The 16,453-nt window shown below is 58.2% G+C and overlaps 2 protein-coding genes across 2 annotated transcripts; one reads left to right on the top strand and one right to left on the bottom strand.

The window, feature by feature from the left end:
• Positions 1–156: 156 nt before the first annotated feature.
• LOC131585003 (keratin-associated protein 10-7-like) lies at positions 157–6,334 on the top strand. Its single transcript, XM_058850659.1, has 12 exons — positions 157–307; positions 1,320–1,469; positions 1,739–1,882; positions 2,152–2,292; positions 2,579–2,713; positions 2,823–2,966; positions 3,076–3,219; positions 3,407–3,556; positions 3,643–3,789; positions 3,872–3,991; positions 4,522–4,656; positions 6,112–6,334. Exons 1-12 carry the CDS (start codon positions 232–234, stop codon positions 6,195–6,197), a joined length of 1,572 nt encoding a protein of 523 aa, XP_058706642.1. The 5' UTR covers positions 157–231; the 3' UTR covers positions 6,198–6,334.
• A 7,560-nt stretch (positions 6,335–13,894) lies between these two features.
• LOC131585012 (uncharacterized protein DDB_G0290685-like) lies at positions 13,895–15,541 on the bottom strand. Its single transcript, XM_058850681.1, has 2 exons — positions 15,036–15,541; positions 13,895–14,641 (listed from the first exon to the last, which is right to left on the bottom strand). The coding sequence occupies exons 1-2, from the start codon at positions 15,220–15,222 to the stop codon at positions 13,965–13,967; spliced, it is 864 nt and encodes a 287-aa protein (XP_058706664.1). The 5' UTR covers positions 15,223–15,541; the 3' UTR covers positions 13,895–13,964.
• Positions 15,542–16,453: the final 912 nt, after the last annotated feature.

Raw genomic sequence — 16,453 nt, forward strand, 5'->3', positions numbered from 1 at the left:
GGTCATTCTGACCCCAAAACAGAGCTTGGCCAGAGATAAGCAGGATGGCTGGCGGGGCGCCGGCGGGTTCTGGGAACTGCCCCTCCTCCTGCCCCTCCTGCCCATAGCACAACCAGCTGCCACAGCAGGCAGCTCAACTTCAGCTGCCCTGGCACTTCAGGCACCCTTGCCACAGACTTTAAACCAAGCCCCAGCTCAGCTCCAGACATTCACAACACCCCTGGCACCACCATGAGCCCAGGAGTTTTCCTCCTCCTGGGCCTCCTCATCCTCAGGGCAGAGCCGAGTGTAACACCAGAGAAGGGCGGTGAGTACCAGGAGTCAACCCCGGCAGCTGCCAGGCACAGGCAGCCTGGGAGCAGCTCCCTGCATCCCGGCCCCCGTGTCCCTGCTGTGTCCCCTCTGTCCCTGCCCAGCATTTGCTGACAGGGACAGTGTCCCAGCTAGCTGCAGCACCTGCACCGCAGCCCTGCTGCCTGGGGGACCCTGTCCCCACCCCGGGGTGCAGGGACATGTGTGCATGCCCTCAGCCCCGGGGGCACCCCCTGCACCCCACAGGCACAGCAGCTCCCAGAGGTACCACGAGCAGCAGGGGCTGTGCTGTGTCCTGGGCACAGCCCCTGCTGCCAGCCCCTGCCCTGGGACAATGCCTGGGGCGGTGGTGCCCAGCTGCGGCGTGGCTCTGCCCACACCGGGACCACAGCCGGTGCCTCTTTGTTTGAACCAAGCAGCTGCTGTTTGCAGTGAAACTCCGGCGGCGTCTGTTTGCAGCCCAAACACCCGGCCCGGACGGGCGGCTGGCAGAGGCGGCTCCCCCCGCAGCCCCAGCTGGCAGCAGGAGCCGGGCACAGGCACCAGCTGGAGCTCGCCTGTACCAGAGGCAGGGCTGTACCAGGTTTCCAGCATGGCCAAGAGGAGCACAGGGTGCCAAGAGGAGGAGGAGAAGGAACAGGAGGAGACAGCTGCAGTGAGGAGTGTGCTGCTTGCAGTGAGGATGCCTGCAGCAGCAGGATGCTCAGGAATAGGTTCTGACCTCCAGCTGGTGCTGGCTTCACCCTGACAGGACCAGTGACACTCCTCGTGGAGTCTGTGCCACACCGCACCATGACATGCCATGCTGTGCTGTGCCACACTGTGCTGTTCCATGTAGGTCTTGATGTGTCCAGCAGCCCCGGCCATGATGCAGAGAAGTCTCCAGCCCCTGGGCTGCAGTCCCTGCTCCGATTCCTTGGCCCCTGCAGAAAGAGCCACATCCTGCTTCCCTAGGGATGGAGGATAAGGGGCTCTGGCACTGTCCTGATATTGCCATCCCAACGCAGGGGACCTGCAGAAACCGGGGAGGTGTCCACGGGACTTCATGCGCTGCTTGCGCCTGGACTCCCCACTCTGTGCCAATGACTCCAGCTGCCCCGCTGGGCTCAAGTGCTGCCACTGGGAGTGCCGGCTCCGCTGCATCCCCCCGGCAGAAGGTACAGCACCGCGCTACAGCCGCTGACACCACCTCTGTCCCGAGGCAGCTGGCACCCTTCTCCCTGTCCCATTCCCTGTGCAATCCCCATTGCTACGGAGCAGCTCCCTGCTAGCAGCCTCCTGGCCGTCGCTGGGATATGTGGATGGGATGGGACACAGGAAGGGGTGCAGCCAGGGCGAGGCACAGGAGCATGGCAGGGGCAGGTTTCTTGGTGCTGCCCTAGGACAGTGCCGTGCAGCCTCACCTCTCGGCCCCTCGGCGCTGCAGAGAAGCCCGGTGCCTGCCCGGCAGCAGCCCCGGAGAGGCTCATTGCCGCCTGCTCCTTCCCCTGCCTGGAGGACAAGGACTGCCTGGGAGCGCAGAAGTGCTGCCCGCTGGGCTGCGGCTCTGCCTGCTTGGAGCCGGCGCAGGGTAAGGACTCGGGGGGACGGCTGGGAGCCCTGGCTCACCCCAGGGAATCCTGTGTGCCACAGTTGTCTCCCTGACGCCCTGGCCCCTGGGGCAGCACACGCAGCTTTCCCTGCACCGGCAGCTCCTGACAGCTGCCGGGAAAACCCAACGCCGGGACGTGGCCGCAGGCACCAGGAACGTGCGGGTCACAGCAGGAACCAGGGACCCCCGGGGCAGGTAGAGCGGCCAGTGGGGGATGCTGAATCGTCACACCCCTTCTGCCCTGCCAGACCAGCCCAAGCCCAGCCAGGGCCCCACGGTGCAGCCAGGACCATTCCGGGAGCGGTGCCGAGATGACGGCGACTGCCCCGACGCGCAGAAATGCTGCAACAGCAGCTGTGGCCAGCAGTGCCTGCCGGGAGCGCCGGCCGGTGAGGCAGGGTGGGACACGATGGACACTGAGGGCGGGGACATGGCTCAGACACCGGGAATGATGCCTGAGGTAGCAGCCACCCTGGCACAGAGCTGTGACACAAACGGGACCCCTCACCCCATGCTTGCCAGGGTGGGGCTCTGTCGGGTCTGGGGCGGGGACACAGTGTTGGGCCTCTTCAGCCCAACATCCCGGTGGTGCACAGCCCCCAGGTGGGCACTGGAGCGGGGAGGGAAGGGGACAGTGTGACCACCCTCATGCTCTCATCCTGCTCCACGGTGCAGAGGACACCAGCCCTGCCCCAGTCACTCAAAGGCCACTGCAGCACAAGTGGGGATGCCTCAAGGACCAGGACTGTCCCCCATTCCATGTGTGCTGCCACCAGCTGTGCACCAGGCACTGCGGGGCAAAGAGCCAAGGTGAGAGGGCTGGGAGCCACCCCAAAGGTTCGACAGCCCCACGTGCCCCGGTCCCCACGGCTGTGTCTCCAAGCAGCGGCACCGCAGCCACCCCACACCGTGCCTGCAGGGAAGGACGGATTCTGCCCAGCCCGTGCCGGGCTGTTCCCCAGTTACGACTGCAGAGCCTGGTGCCGGCACGATGGCGACTGTCCCCGCAAGGAGAAATGCTGCCTCCGCGGCTGCGATTATGTCTGCCTGCCCCCATCCCGAGGTGCCAGAAACGGGCAGGGGTGTCCCCCAGCTCCAGGGACTTTGAGACTGGGTGGGGAAGACCCGCTGTTGCTGCTTGCACTCCCAGCCCCGCTGCCTCCTGCCCCCAGAGAAACCAGGCATCTGCCCGCTGGCCGAGGAGGCTCCGCTGGCCCCGTGTGGCACCACCTGCACCGAGGACTGGCAGTGCCCGGGGGCTGAGAAGTGCTGCGGCAGCAGCAGATGTGGCTACGTGTGCTCAGCCCCCGAACCAGGTGAGGAGATGGTCGCTAGAACAGTGATCCTACCGGGAATGCTGTCAAAGCTCCTGGGCGCAGGATGTGTGACGGCGCTGCCACAGGGCGGGCACTCAGACCCCCGGGCACCCCCAGGCTGCAGGAAAGGAGGTGCCTGCAATACAGGGTAGTCCCTCCTCCTGCTGTCTCTTCCCGCCCTTCGCAGACAAACCCGGTGAGTGCCCAAAGGTGAGGCCACACCAGGCATCCGAACCGTGCACGGAGATGGATTCCTGCAGCCACGACAGGGACTGCTCCCGGCAGGAGAAGTGCTGCTTCTCTGGCTGCGCCATGCGCTGCACCCGCCCTGCCCGAGGTGAGCAGCACGGCCACCAGCACAGGGAAGGGATGTGAGAGCAAGGCTGGGACCTCCGCCCTCCCCCGGCTCCCCTCCTGTGGCAGAGCACCCCGGAGAGTGCCCCCGGGCAGAGCCGTGCTGGGACACGCGGCGCCGGCGAGGGAGCCAGTGCCTGGATGACAGCGTCTGCCGGCGACAGGAGAAGTGCTGTGACACCGGCTGTGGCTGGGAGTGCATGGCCGTGCCCAGAGGTAGAGGGCACAGCCTGTTTGGGGGGAGCTGGCTCCAGCCCCCCAAGGGCAGCCAGGTGACAGCAATTTGGTGCCCCTGCAGCCAGCGGGGACAAAGCTGATGGTCAGTGTGTGGAGGAGTGCCAGACTGATTCACAGTGCCCCCGGGGACAGCGGTGCACCAGCATCAGCTGTGGCCACATCTGCATGGACATCCCTGGAGGTGAGAACCAGCCAGGCCCGCCGGGAGCCATGTGTGGCTGCCCTGGAGTGCTCCATGGTGAGGTGCCCCAGGCCAGATGTCCCGCAGCTGGGTGATTATCTTGCAGGCAGAGTGGGAGTGTGCCCCATCCCCAGGAAGGGCGGCACGTGCTTGGACCTGTGCAACTTCGACGAGGAGTGTCCCTGGGGCCAAAAGTGCTGCAGTAATGGCTGTGGCCACGTCTGCACGCCAGCCTCTCTGCGAGGTCAGCCCCTCACACCCACCCAGCCCAGCAGGGACAGAGCCCAGGTCCCCTTGGTACCCACCCCGGGGCATCCTGGCCCTTCATCCCCAATGGGGACCCCTCACCATGACCACACTGGAGCCCTGAGCTGGGTCTGCCAAGGCAGTTGTACCTCTGGGGTTCTCACACCCTCCACGGATATGATCTGCCCCATCCTTCTTTCCATGCCTCCCCCTCTTTCTGTGCAAGTGGTGAGCACACACAGCCTCAGTTTAGTCACCAGGTGACCATCCTCCCCTGCCCACAGAGCATGACACTGTGGCTGTGCCCCGGCCCGGTGCTGAGCGGTGCTCGGAGGAGTGCGAGGCCAACTCACAGTGTCCCTGGGGACAGAGGTGCACCCGCACCTCCTGCGGCCGTGTCTGCGTGGACACTCCTGGAGGTGAGGCACAGGACACCCAGTGTTGCCCCAGGAGACGTGGGGTGTCTCAGCCAGGTGGTCCATGGCAGGGTGCTCTGCCCTGCAGGCAGAGGTGGAGCCTGCCCCATGCCTGGGGGCAGTGGGGGCTGCCTGGACCTGTGCAGCCTCGATGAGGAGTGTCCCTGGGGCCACAAGTGCTGCAGCAACGGCTGCGGCCACGTCTGCACGCGGGTGCCTGGTGGCAAGGAGGCCTATGGGCACCGTAAGGGGGCCAGCACCAGGGCTAACACCAGGTCATGCAGGGTGCCAGCTGACCTATATGAAGGGAACAGCCCTCGGCGTGCTCCCAGCATCGCTGTGAGGCCAGTTCCCACTGCTGCCCCATTGCTTTGCTCCCAGCAGATGCATTTGCAGGGTGAGGGGATCTGAAGTGATGCAGAGTGGGATGGAGCTCTCAGGGGCTGGCCAGCATGGCTGCAATCATGGCCACTGGTCCCTCACTCCTGCAGTCTAGTTGTTCCCTAAAAGCACATCCTCCTTTTCAGATGCTGCGTGATGGGAGAGCAGCTCCTCTGCAGCAGGAAGATGCCTTCATTAGGGGACATGGGACAGTCACAAGCCCCACCTGGCCTGTCCCCTCCCCACCACTTCCAGCAATAAAGCCTGTGCTTGACTGCCCCACGTGGTCCTCGAGTGGCCTTGAAATCACCTGAGGCCTCCAGGGCCAGGAGGTTCAGCCAGAGTTGGTGCCACAGGGCCAGTGAAGCAGTGCAGACTGGGACAGGCACCACCCCGGGCATCCATCGAGGCAGGAGCTGCTCCTCCTCCATTCAGTGGCTTCAGCTCCTGGTCAGCTTGAAGGCAGGGTTGGGCTGGGAGCCCACTGGTGGCAATGGGAGCTGCAGGGTGGTGGCTGGGTGAGCCCTGCCATGCCATGCTGCTGGAGGCACCCACCGCCCAGTCCCCATGAGGGAGGAGTGCCCAGAGGGATGGGCACTGTCTGCTTCTGCCAGCACAGGCAGGAAGGACCAGACCCAGACGTGCTCATCCAGGGACCCGTCCTTGTATTGTCACAGTCCAAGGGGAGGGACAGGCTCCTCCGGTCAGGCACCACTCATAGGAGGGGGCATCCATGGGCACATGTCCCTGTCCTTAGGCCAGTGAGCATCCCAGGCAAGCCACAGCCCCCAGCATGGCCACCCTGGCCCACAGCCCTCGTTGCCACCAGCCTCATGGTCTCCCTGTAGGGTCAGGGGTATGGCCACCAGCAGCAGCTCCCCCCAGGCAGGGCAGTGCAGATGCCACCACTTCCCAGGCCAGCACTACCAGGCACCTGGCACTGAGAGCTGGGGCATCAGGAGAGGGGCCAGGAGCAGCTTCCATGTGTGGCCCACAGCACATTGCTAGTTACTGACGTGGGAACAGGCCTGGAAACACTCGCCCATGGTCTCAAAGTTGTTCCTGTTGCCGCCGCAGCCGCCGTAGATGAACTCCTCACACTGCTGGCTGGAGGCATTGAAGAAGAAGCGGCGGAAGAGCGCCTTGCAGTTCCCACAGACTGAGGGCAGGTAGCAGAAGTCTGCATGATCCAAAGGGGACAGGCTGAGCCAGGATGGCGGGGGGACACCACCACGCTCAGCACTCTCAGGTCTTCAGACAGCTCTGCACAGTTCTGGTTCCTTTTTACTGCCATACCTTTGTGCCAGCACACAGCTCTGCACCCACCTGCCTCCAGCCCCACACACCAGTAGCTTCCCCACAGCACAGTGTGGTGACCCCCAGGGTCTGCAAGACCCATCAAGAGCTCAGAAGCACCCCAGGGACCTCCCTTCCCAGTTTGCTACCTCATGTCAGCCAACACCCCTCCTGTCACCCATCCCTGCGAAAGCCACGCTGCCACTCCAGAGCCCCACCACTGAGTCCTCACCCAGCACTGGCTCCTGGCACGTGTAGCCACACTTGCTGGGACAGCACTTGGTGACTCCGCGGCAGTCGGCATCGCTGGTGCAGTGCGAACAGGAGGCACCCCTGTGGCAGGAGCCACAGTCCTTGTCCAGCAGGTCCTCAACCTCTGGGATGTGGTAGCAATACCCAGGCTTTGCTGCAGGACACAGTGGCCAGGATGCTGGTGAGAGGCACAGAGCAGGGGCCACAGCAGCCCCCCAGTGCCCTGGGGTCAGACCCCAGGCTCCCACAGTCCCACACTTGTAGGCACCTGGCAGCATATGGGCCAGTGGGAAACACTGGGTAACAGAGGCACCCAGAGCATCCCTATTCCCAGGCCATGACCCGGCCACACTCACCCATCCCCAGCTCCTCTCGTCCAGTTGTGTGTGGGGCTGTGCTGGACCGCTTGGCAAGAGGGAGCAGGGCAGCAAGGAGGAGAAGACAGCCAGATGGCAGCTCCATGGTGCCCTGGATGGCTGGGTCTGGCCCTGGGTGTGGTGGGCTGGGATTTAAGGTGCGCAGGCGGGGCGGAGGGAGCAGGGCTGGTGCCTAAACCCAGCTAATTCCTGCCATGCAGGTAACAAGCCACACCCAGGCAGGGCCTGGTCTCCCTGGTGGCATCCTGGCCACAGCCCTCGAGCTGGGGGGACCGGTAGGACGGGACAGCTCTCCCGGCACAGCCCCTGGGGAGCCCAGCTGGGTGGCAGCAGCATGCCCAGGCTGGGCTGGGGACAGTACCAGCGACTGACACAGTCTTCTAGGGACAAGACTGTGTTGGAGACAGAAATGGGAAGGTTGACAGTGGCCTCTCCATTGCCGGGGATCATGACAGTGCCAAGGCACAACATGGAAAGCCACCAGCTGTGGCACAGCCATCAGCCAGAGAAGGGCTGAGGCACAGCACGCTGCAGCAGCACTCTCTCTATGCTCCCTGTGGTGCAAGTGCCAGAAAGGCTGTGCCAGAGCTGTATCCCTTCATCGCTTTCTCCCGTGTCTGACAGAGAGCATCCCGAGCAGGATGGGCCCACACAGGGCTGAGCCTGTGGGTACCACCTCGCTGCCTACCACTGTGACTGTGGAAGGCAGGTCCTGCTGGACGTGATGCTCCCATCCATTCCCATCCTCTGACCCTTTGCCGCCTCCTTCATCACCCTCTCTCGGTCTGGGGCCTTTCACCCACCCCCCTCCCGCGGAACGCCGGTGCGGAGCCGTGTCCTGTGTCCTCCGGCAGCCCCCTGCTCCTGGCAGCAGGTGGGGTCCAGCGGCTGCACCGTGCCTGGGGCTGGGACACGGCTCGCAGCCGGCTCAGCTTCCAGGCGAGGGGCCCCGGGCGCTGGGCTGGGAGGAACCCGCCGGTACCCGTGGGCGGGCGTGGGGTGAAACCTGCCAAAGGAGGGAGAAACAGATTAAGATGTTCCCATTCAGCAAGAATAATTGTCTTCCTAATTACTGCCGTAATTACTGTCCCAAGGGGGAAGCGGAGGGCGAGGAAAGCTCCGTGGGGAGGGGTCAGGAAAGTCTGAGCGGGGTGGGGTTTGGAGGGCAGTGCCACCCTCGCCCCCCGCCCGTGCCCCACCGCAGCTTTTCCTGCCTCTCGTCGCCAGCCCCAGGATGAGGTCCTGGCGGTGTCCCCGGCACGGGACACGGTGACGTGGCCAGTCCTGAGCAGGGGTGGGAGCAAATCCGGAGGGACGTGCCGGAGGCGGTGGGGGGTGCAGGGGCAGGGTGGGCAGTGGGAAAGCCACAGCCACAGCGCCAAAATCCACCGGGGCTGAATTTATCCTGCTGTCTCCCCGGGGAATCGCAGCGGCTGGGTGGTCACTGGCCGGACTGATGGCGTCTGCCGGAGCGGCCCCGCCTGTCCGTGCGCCGGCAGCAACACCGTGCCAGGGTGGGACAACACCGCGCTGGATGCAGGGACGGTCCAGAGATGGTGGGGGGGATTCTCCCAGGTAGATGTTGAGGTTTCACATGACAGCGAACCACTTGTGGGGGAGGACCTGAGTCGTACCCCCTTGTCCTGCCCTACAGCAGGGACCCGCAGGGTGAGCAATGGGTGTAGCCGTCAGGGCAGAGCCACCAGCCAGACCTCCTCTATGGGAAAGCAGTGACTGGGGTACCAGGGAACACCCAGGAATGCGGCACCTCCCAGGAATGCGGCTCCCAGCAGGACAGAGAGCGAGGCGGCGCTGTGCCGCCGGGGTGATGCTCCCGGCCAGGCCAGGGCGCACGGCAGAGCGCAGGGGGTGCGGGCTGCACACACACGTGTCCACACCCTCTCCCACGTGTGCACACACACGTGCGTGACCCCTCCTGCCTCTCCCAGGGACAGGCACTCCCGGAAGGGACTGTCAGGGAAAGCCCCGGTAGCTCCGGTGCTGTCCTTGCCACGCTTTGCAGTGTCCAGTGCCAATCCCGGGGAAGGGGCAGGGGAGCTTGAGCACCGTGTGACGGGAATCTGAGCACCCACTCTGCCTCCGGCAAGGACACGGGACGCGTTGCTCCAGCCCTGCAGTCCCGGCGCCCTCGCAGAGCTCCCACCCCGTCCCCAGCAGCAGGACTCCGTGGCCCTGAGGCTCTCCTGGTCTCCAGGTGTTGGGCCAGCTGGGCAGAGGTCGGCCAAGAGATGCAGGGCTGACCGGTGGCAGCGTGGAGCTGTGGACCGTGTCCGGTCACAGGACGTCCCTCGGGAACCAGCGATTGTTCCCAGAGGCAGAACAATGCCCGGAGAGCTGCCAGGGCACCACGGGCTGCTCCACAGCGCCCGGCCCGGGGAGCCTCCTCCGCTGTTTCACCAGGCCAGCCCCAAGCGGGATCCCCCGGCCCTTTGCTGCTGCCTGCCCCGTACCTGTCTCCTGGAAGTTGCACTGGCTGCTCTTGTCTTGTGGCACAGCGCAGCTCTCTTGAGGCTGCACGGAGCCCAGCACCAAGCAGCAGCACCTTCCTGCCTCCCCCGAGGCTTGTCCAGCAGCAGCTGCCTGCGGGAGGGACGGGACGGGAGGGTTCACGCTCGGATGGAGCGTGTCAGGTGCTGGGGCACGGGCCAGGTCATGGGCACCAACCTTCTGCCCCAGGAGGATTTAAACCCCTGCCTGTGCCCGGAGAGGCAGCCCCCACGCTGCCCATCCATGCCATGCGGCTGCTGTCGCTGCTCCTGCTCCTGGGGCTCTGCTGCCTCTGGGCCCGGCTGGTCTCCCCAGGTGAGTGTGGATGGGCACGGGTGGGCACAGGTGGGCACGGGTGGATGTGGGAAGCCAGTGGAACAGTGCTGCGGGAGGATATGTGGCCATGAGCACTGTGACCATGGCTGGGAGTGCAGCATCCCACCTGTGCCGTGTCCCCTACATCTCTGCATGCTGCAGAAATGACCACCAACCCCCCACAGCTCCCTGGGAGAGCTGTCTGGGGTCTCTGGAACCCTCACCCCCAGGGTCCCACTGTGCGGGACAGATGTGCCCAATCATGCTACAGGGTGAGGGCCTGAGCGTGGATTCCTGTCTTTCCCAGAATTCACCTAGCCCCCACATGGACCTGGACCAAGGACCCAGTCTGTGCAGCCAACCCTCACCAGACAGCCAGACAACAGCTGGACAGCTGGACAGCCAGCCATGGAGGGCTCCATCAGCTGCTGGATAATCACCCAGCCTCCTCATCCCACCTCAGCACCCTCAGCTCTGTGCTTACCATGGGGGTCTCTGTGCCCCCCACCTCCCAGTAAACTCAGTCTGTGATGAACAATGTCTGGCTCCTGCTGCATCTGTCTCCTGGTGGGCCCCCAGCAGCTTCTGAGAGACCTTCAGTGCCTGTGGGGGGGATGGGGTCTCTGTCCTCATGGCTCCTGGTCAAGCTTTTGGAGGATGCTTGGGGAGCCTCAGGGAGCTGGGGCCACAGACCCTATGGGGAGGTTTCCTCTGGTCCAGAGATGCCCTGTGGATCCTGGGTGGGTGCATGTCTCTGTCTCTGGGGGTCTCCCTCAGGGAACAGAAGCACGTTGCTGTGCAGAGGGCCCTGCTGAGCCCACCCTGAGCAGGAGCAGCACCAGAGGACCCCTGTGCAGGGACAGAGCTGGGGCAGCCACAATGACCTGGCTGTGCCAGTCACTGACCAAGGACAGCTTGTCACAGCCAGTGGCCAGTGTGGGGTTTATTAGGAAAGAGAAGATCCTGCCCAAAACACCTCTGGTGCCCAGGACCAGCCCTGTAGAGTAAGGCAGAGGAAGAGGCCCCTGCACCCACACACTGTGGGCTCTCCTCACTTCACCTGCTCCTCATACACCTTGTGGCATCAGTCAACAAGTGTAATCACTGTCACCAGCACCATCACCATAACCGTCATCATCATATTATCATCATTGGTGTTAAAGAAATTTTTGACTCCAGGCTCTCTCATCTCCATCAGATAGATTTACTGGCAGAGATTAATCATGAAATCTGGTAGCTTGAGCTGTAACCTCAAAAGGAGGACCCCAAACAAAGAAGTCTCTGGGCAATTTTACCCTCATAGTATAAACTCCCCATCTCTCATGTGACAGTCCAGATCAAGAGTATTCTTAGGCTCTGGGGTCTTCTCACTCTTCATTGCCTCGCTGTTTTGTTACCAAGTGATTGCCACGTGGTCATTTTCACGCCCTCTGAAGTCAGTTTTGGTGGGGGTTTCACTCAGTTCTCAGGTCCATGTTACAATATGGTTGTTACAGTTCACACACTGTGATCTATGGGCTGTCCACTCCAGCTATTCATTTTTAAGTAACATTTAAGCTACAGCTTTGTCTATTCTAGCACTAATGTTCAGATTGTCAGCCTGAGTTTCATTACTCTGTCTTTCACCTACACAACACACCCAATATGGTTAGGATAAAGTTCAAATTGCACCCAACAGGTCCAGTTCCTGATATCAAACAAGCACTCAGGTACTTTCAAATAACAGAAGATTTTCAACAGTCATGGTCACCACAGTCATCATCACTGTTGTTATCATCATCATTGCCATCATCTGCCTCCCTGTCACCATGGTCAGATCCAGGATTCTTTCCCTCCTCAGGCTTCTCTGGCTTCCCCTGATCCCTGGCTTCTCCCCCAGCACAGATCTCTCCCCAGATACCAGCTTTCCACCAGTCTCCAGCTTTGCTACAACCTCTAGCTTTTCTCTAGTCACAGTCTTCCCTCACATTCTGGGGTTACTTTCCCTTAATTTGGTTTCTTTCCAGGGGAATTACCATAAACATTCAGTGAATGTTTACACCCCAGTTTGTTAAAGGTATATCGTCCCTTCTCAAGGAAATGCCAATTTCTGTTTTCTTCTCTAATAAGGGGGCTACAAAGGGCACATCTTTCATATGCAGTGCTGCCATCCATGGGTGTGTGGCTACAGAAATCCCATTTTGTGCTGCAGCAGAAGTGGGGTATTGTGGAACACTAGTGATTGTCGAATCAGGGAGTGCAGGTGCTGCACAGAGCACACACTGCAGCCTCCTGATTTCAGGGGTTGGCATTTGAACTGAAGGACCTTACCCTACTGAACAGCAGACACCAGGTTTGGCCTTTCAGAACATCTAAACCCAAAAGTTTTCATTATGATCTCTAACTGCAAAGAAGTGGCTGACATACACTTCATGCCCACACGAGCTTCTTGCCCAGGGGCCATGAATTAACCTGTGTTGTTTGGCATTTGGCACTTGCTCTGTTTACTCCGGTAACTTTAACTCTTTGCTGACCAGGTTTAACACAGCATTCTGTTGTGTTAAAATTGAATCTTGTGCTCCTGTGTCTGCTAAAAATTGCATTAATTTTTCATGGGGTCCAATAGCATCAGAATGTCTGGACCATTATTACGTCTGCATTAATAGGATTTCACTTGCCAGATTTCAGTCTGGCCTGGCTTACAGCCATAGTGCTCTCACAAATCAGTCATCTAAATCAAATCAAATGAGGCCGGTTTGGAGTACAATTTCCCACTCTATCCCAAGGTCCACTGGTTTCTTCTGTTTCTATAATGAGTCTGGTTTCATATTCAGGGGGATTTGAAGGAAACAATCATCTTCTCTAGGTTCACTATGGTCAGGGCTACCCCAAATGTTTCCAGTCTCATTCTTCAGGGGATAACAGTTTTTAATCTATACAATGTCGGGGGACAGGGAGTTCATATAAACTTGAATCTTTTCTTCTGACTTTTATTTTTTTCCCTTTTTTTTCTGTAGCTTTTCTTCCTGTTTATGCAGTTTCTCAATTTTCAAGGACAATAATACAGCTTCTTTCCAACATTCTGTTTCTCTCTTAGATCTTGTTTCTCTCTGCTATGGTTTTTCCTATCCTAACAGGCAGCTTCTATGCAGGTGTCTAATATATTACAAAAAATTCCTTTGCTCTTTTCATCTTTTATACAGCCCCTGGCCACTTTTAGCTATTCTTCCACAGCTTTCCAATCATGCCAGTTTTCATCATGTGGAGCACAAATTTGATTGAGCACATTGCTCTGCATCTTTCCTCAGCCTTGGCATGTTAGTAGTCAACAACACTGAATCTCCTGTAATCCAGAATCAATGGATATAAATTAAAACAATTGTTGGCTGCCCATTAATTACAGTACTCACATAATTTGCTCAGATTGATTTGGGGCACTTGCAAGTGAAGTAGCAGTGAGCATGGAAAGCAAAGCTACAGGAACAGACAGTGGAAAATCTTTTTTAGTGGGCACACAGGGAAGAGCAGGGTCTGGGCTAGAATTTACCTCAGGATATCATGTAGCATCCCCAATCCTGAGATGCTGCTTTTCTCAGGCTCAGTTATTCCATATCAATAGTCCGTCTGCGCTGTGTATCAGTCCTGTAGTCTATGTCGAAGGCAAATCAAAACAGTCTCTTTGAATCCCCCTGTGTGGGCCACACTTCTGCAGATTTTGCCCCAGCACATCAAGCAATTGATGGCCATTCCTTCTGGCATAATATCACTGTGAGCTTTAGAGCTCATTTAGTAGTGCCAACTATCTTCTCCCAGTTCTGCAGCACCTCAGCTAAAAGCATTCCTTTCTTTATGCCAGGTACATTGCTCATCTTTCCCAAAACCCACAAAACTCAAACTTGTAGAAGGCAGGACTTGAACCTGCTTTCGAGATTTCCCACTCACTACTAAGTCTTTCCTTACTTCAGAGCTCCTGGGTGAAACTACCCACTGCTGCAAATTTGGGTATCTGGTGCTTAGAAGAAAACAGGAAAGTAACCAGGTGCCCCATTTGGGTTGCCAGGCTGTTAAAGAAATCTTTGACACTAAACTCTCATGTTCACTAGATACATTTATTGGCACAGAACAATCATCAAATCTGGTAGTCTGAGCTGGGTGCCACAAAAGAGAAACCCAAAAATCTCTGAAAATCCCAACTGTTACAATCTAAAATCCCCACCCCCCATAATCAGCATAATTTTCATTGTTATTGGAGTAATCATATTCATTGTCATTGGAGTCACCATCTTCACTACTATTGTAACTGTCACTGTTGATGTCATCATCACCATCTTCATTGCTGTTGGAATTTTCATCATTGATGAGATCATCGCCATCATCCCTGTCATTGCCACCATTATCATTGTCAGTGTCCTTGCTATCAAAAAGGTCATTTTTATCACCATCATCACCATCTTCATTGCTGTTGGAATTTTCATCATTGATGAGATCATCACCATCATCATTGGCATCATCACTGTCATTGCCACCATTATCATTGTCATTGTCCTTGCTATCAAAAAGGTCATTTTTATCACCATCATCACCATTTTCATTGCTATTGGAATTGTCACCATTGACACCATCATCACCGTCGTTGTCACCATGGTCATTGCAATCACACAGCTGATTTTTATCACCATCATTGTCATTGGCATTGTTGCCATCATCACCAGTTCCACTGCTATTGGAGTCACCCGTTTCATTGCTATTCGAGCTGTTATTGTCATTGTCACCATTACCATTATGAGGCACCATCCTGGGCTCTTTCCCAGGCTCAAGGCTCAGGACACTTCCCAGTTGCCCTGGTGGCGGCCACCCAGCTGGAGCTACTCCATGGAACTCTGTAGGAGAGCAGAAAGCAGCAGCATCAGCCCCAGCATGCTGCCCTCCCATCCACCCAGCAGCCCAGTTTACCACGATGCTGTGCTGTCTTCTCTGCAGCTTTTCCTGGTGGGTTTTCAGGGCTCTGTCTGATCCCTGCTGCCCCCAAGGCTGAGGTGACACAGCACAAGGCCATGCTGGTACCTCCCGGCTCATGGTAGGATCATGGTGGGGCTGGTGCCTGAGGGGCCCTGCTGGCCCTGGCAGGCTTGTCCCACCCCACTCTCACCACGGCTTCCCTGGCCCTCACAAGGCAGCAACCTGGCCCCTGCCAGCACCTCCAAAACACCTGTGATTCTAGGAAAATAAGGAAAAAAATATTCTTAAATATTCTTCCCACCCACCCACACTTGCCTGCAATGGGTGCTGCCTGCAGCTGCGCCCACAGGGCGAGGAGCCCCAGCAGGAGGATGCTTCGTGCCATGCCGATGAAGCCTGTGTCCAGGGCTGTGCCAACTGGCAATTTAAAGCGCCTCGCAGGCAGCCCGGGTCCAGGTATGGGAGGAGGCAGCTCGCAGGTGACTTCAGGAACCTCCCACATTTGCCTCTAATTCTGTTTACCGAAGAGCCACTCCACCTCCACCCACAGCCGAGGAGCAGGATCCAGGCTTGGCGGCATTCCAAGGAGGACAGCACAAGGACTGGTGGACAGAAGGGGAAACCAGGATGGCACAGAGGCAGATTCTTCACTGTTCTGATTCTGTAGGAATCCCTACACTGACCTCTATCAACAGCAGTGACCCCAGTGCCGGGCTCTGCCCCAGGGCTGGGCTCTGCTGCAGGCAGGAGCTTGTCCTGGCCCTGCCATCCCGGATGGAACAGGAACAGGGCAAGAGCACCTGGCAGCAGCACCAGGAGCTCCCTCCTTGCACATGCAAAATGCCCTTCATTCACAGCTACTGTTTCACACGTAAGACTCGTTGCAGATTTTTGTAGGTCAAATATTCAAAGCTTCATTTGAGCATCTGTCTCTGAACCATCCCATTCCCAAGCAGAGTGCTCCAGCTCCTTCAGTGTTCCTACTGTCAGCTGCCAGGTTTAGGTACACAAATGAGCTCAAAGTCTCCTGAGCAATGCTGTTCCCCAGCCCCATGGTCCTCCTGCTTTGTAGCCCCCCCAGGACCCCCCCTTATCACAAGACAGCCCAAGCAGCTCAGCACACTCTGGGCAAAGTCAGAGCCCAGTGTGTCTTTCCCCCAGACCAAACAGACTCCATCAATGTAGCCTCCACACAGCTTTTGGGAACTCCTGAGCATGAGTTGCAGGATTTAGTGTCCATGCATGAGAGCCCTATTAATTTACACACAAGCATTCAATAACCACATGAATTTGCAATGGGAGTGCAGGGTTACTGCATGCACAAACACCAAATTAGTTACTGTCCAAGCGAACATCTGCTCCAATGAAACAGTGCTGCACTACAGTGGACCTTTGTGGAGGAAAAGGTCTTGGGACTTCAAGCACGAGGGCTCACCTGAGGTGAGGAGAGCACAGGAGCCTGTCTGCAAACTGCCAGCCAAACTGCTGGCCTTCACCAGAGACCCACAGTCAGAGTAAATGAAAATTAGATGCACTGCCAAGCTGACTTCCCTTTCCTCTGCATGTGATCTCAGGGTAAAGGCATATTAAATATGTTTGAGACAGCAGACATAGCTTAATTAATTAATTAATTCTGTGAGTGTTAACCCATTTACACCAAGTTACTCTCCAGTCATCCAGGAGTGCGAGTTGGAATCTAATTTTTCAAATTTTTCCTTCTCTGTTTAATTATT

Source organism: Poecile atricapillus, chromosome 15 (assembly GCF_030490865.1).
Source record: "Poecile atricapillus isolate bPoeAtr1 chromosome 15, bPoeAtr1.hap1, whole genome shotgun sequence".
Taxonomy (NCBI): domain Eukaryota; kingdom Metazoa; phylum Chordata; class Aves; order Passeriformes; family Paridae; genus Poecile; species Poecile atricapillus.

What these genes read in the sequence shown, in the direction of transcription:
- LOC131585003 (XM_058850659.1), top strand. Translation starts at nt 232, where the DNA reads ATGAGCCCAGGAGTTTTCCTCCTCCTGGGCCTCCTCATCCTCAGGGCA. An exon ending in CCTGCCGGGAGCGCCGGCCG is followed by an intron (nt 2,293 to 2,578) that starts GTGAGGCAGGGT and finishes TCCACGGTGCAG; the next exon opens with AGGACACCAGCCCTGCCCCA. An exon ending in CTGCATGGACATCCCTGGAG is followed by an intron (nt 3,992 to 4,521) that starts GTGAGAACCAGC and finishes CCCTGCCCACAG; the next exon opens with AGCATGACACTGTGGCTGTG.
- LOC131585012 (XM_058850681.1), bottom strand. Translation starts at nt 15,222, where the DNA reads ATGTGGGAGGTTCCTGAAGTCACCTGCGAGCTGCCTCCTCCCATACCT. An exon ending in GCAGGCAGCACCCATTGCAG is followed by an intron (nt 14,642 to 15,035) that starts GCAAGTGTGGGT and finishes GCTCTCCTACAG; the next exon opens with AGTTCCATGGAGTAGCTCCA.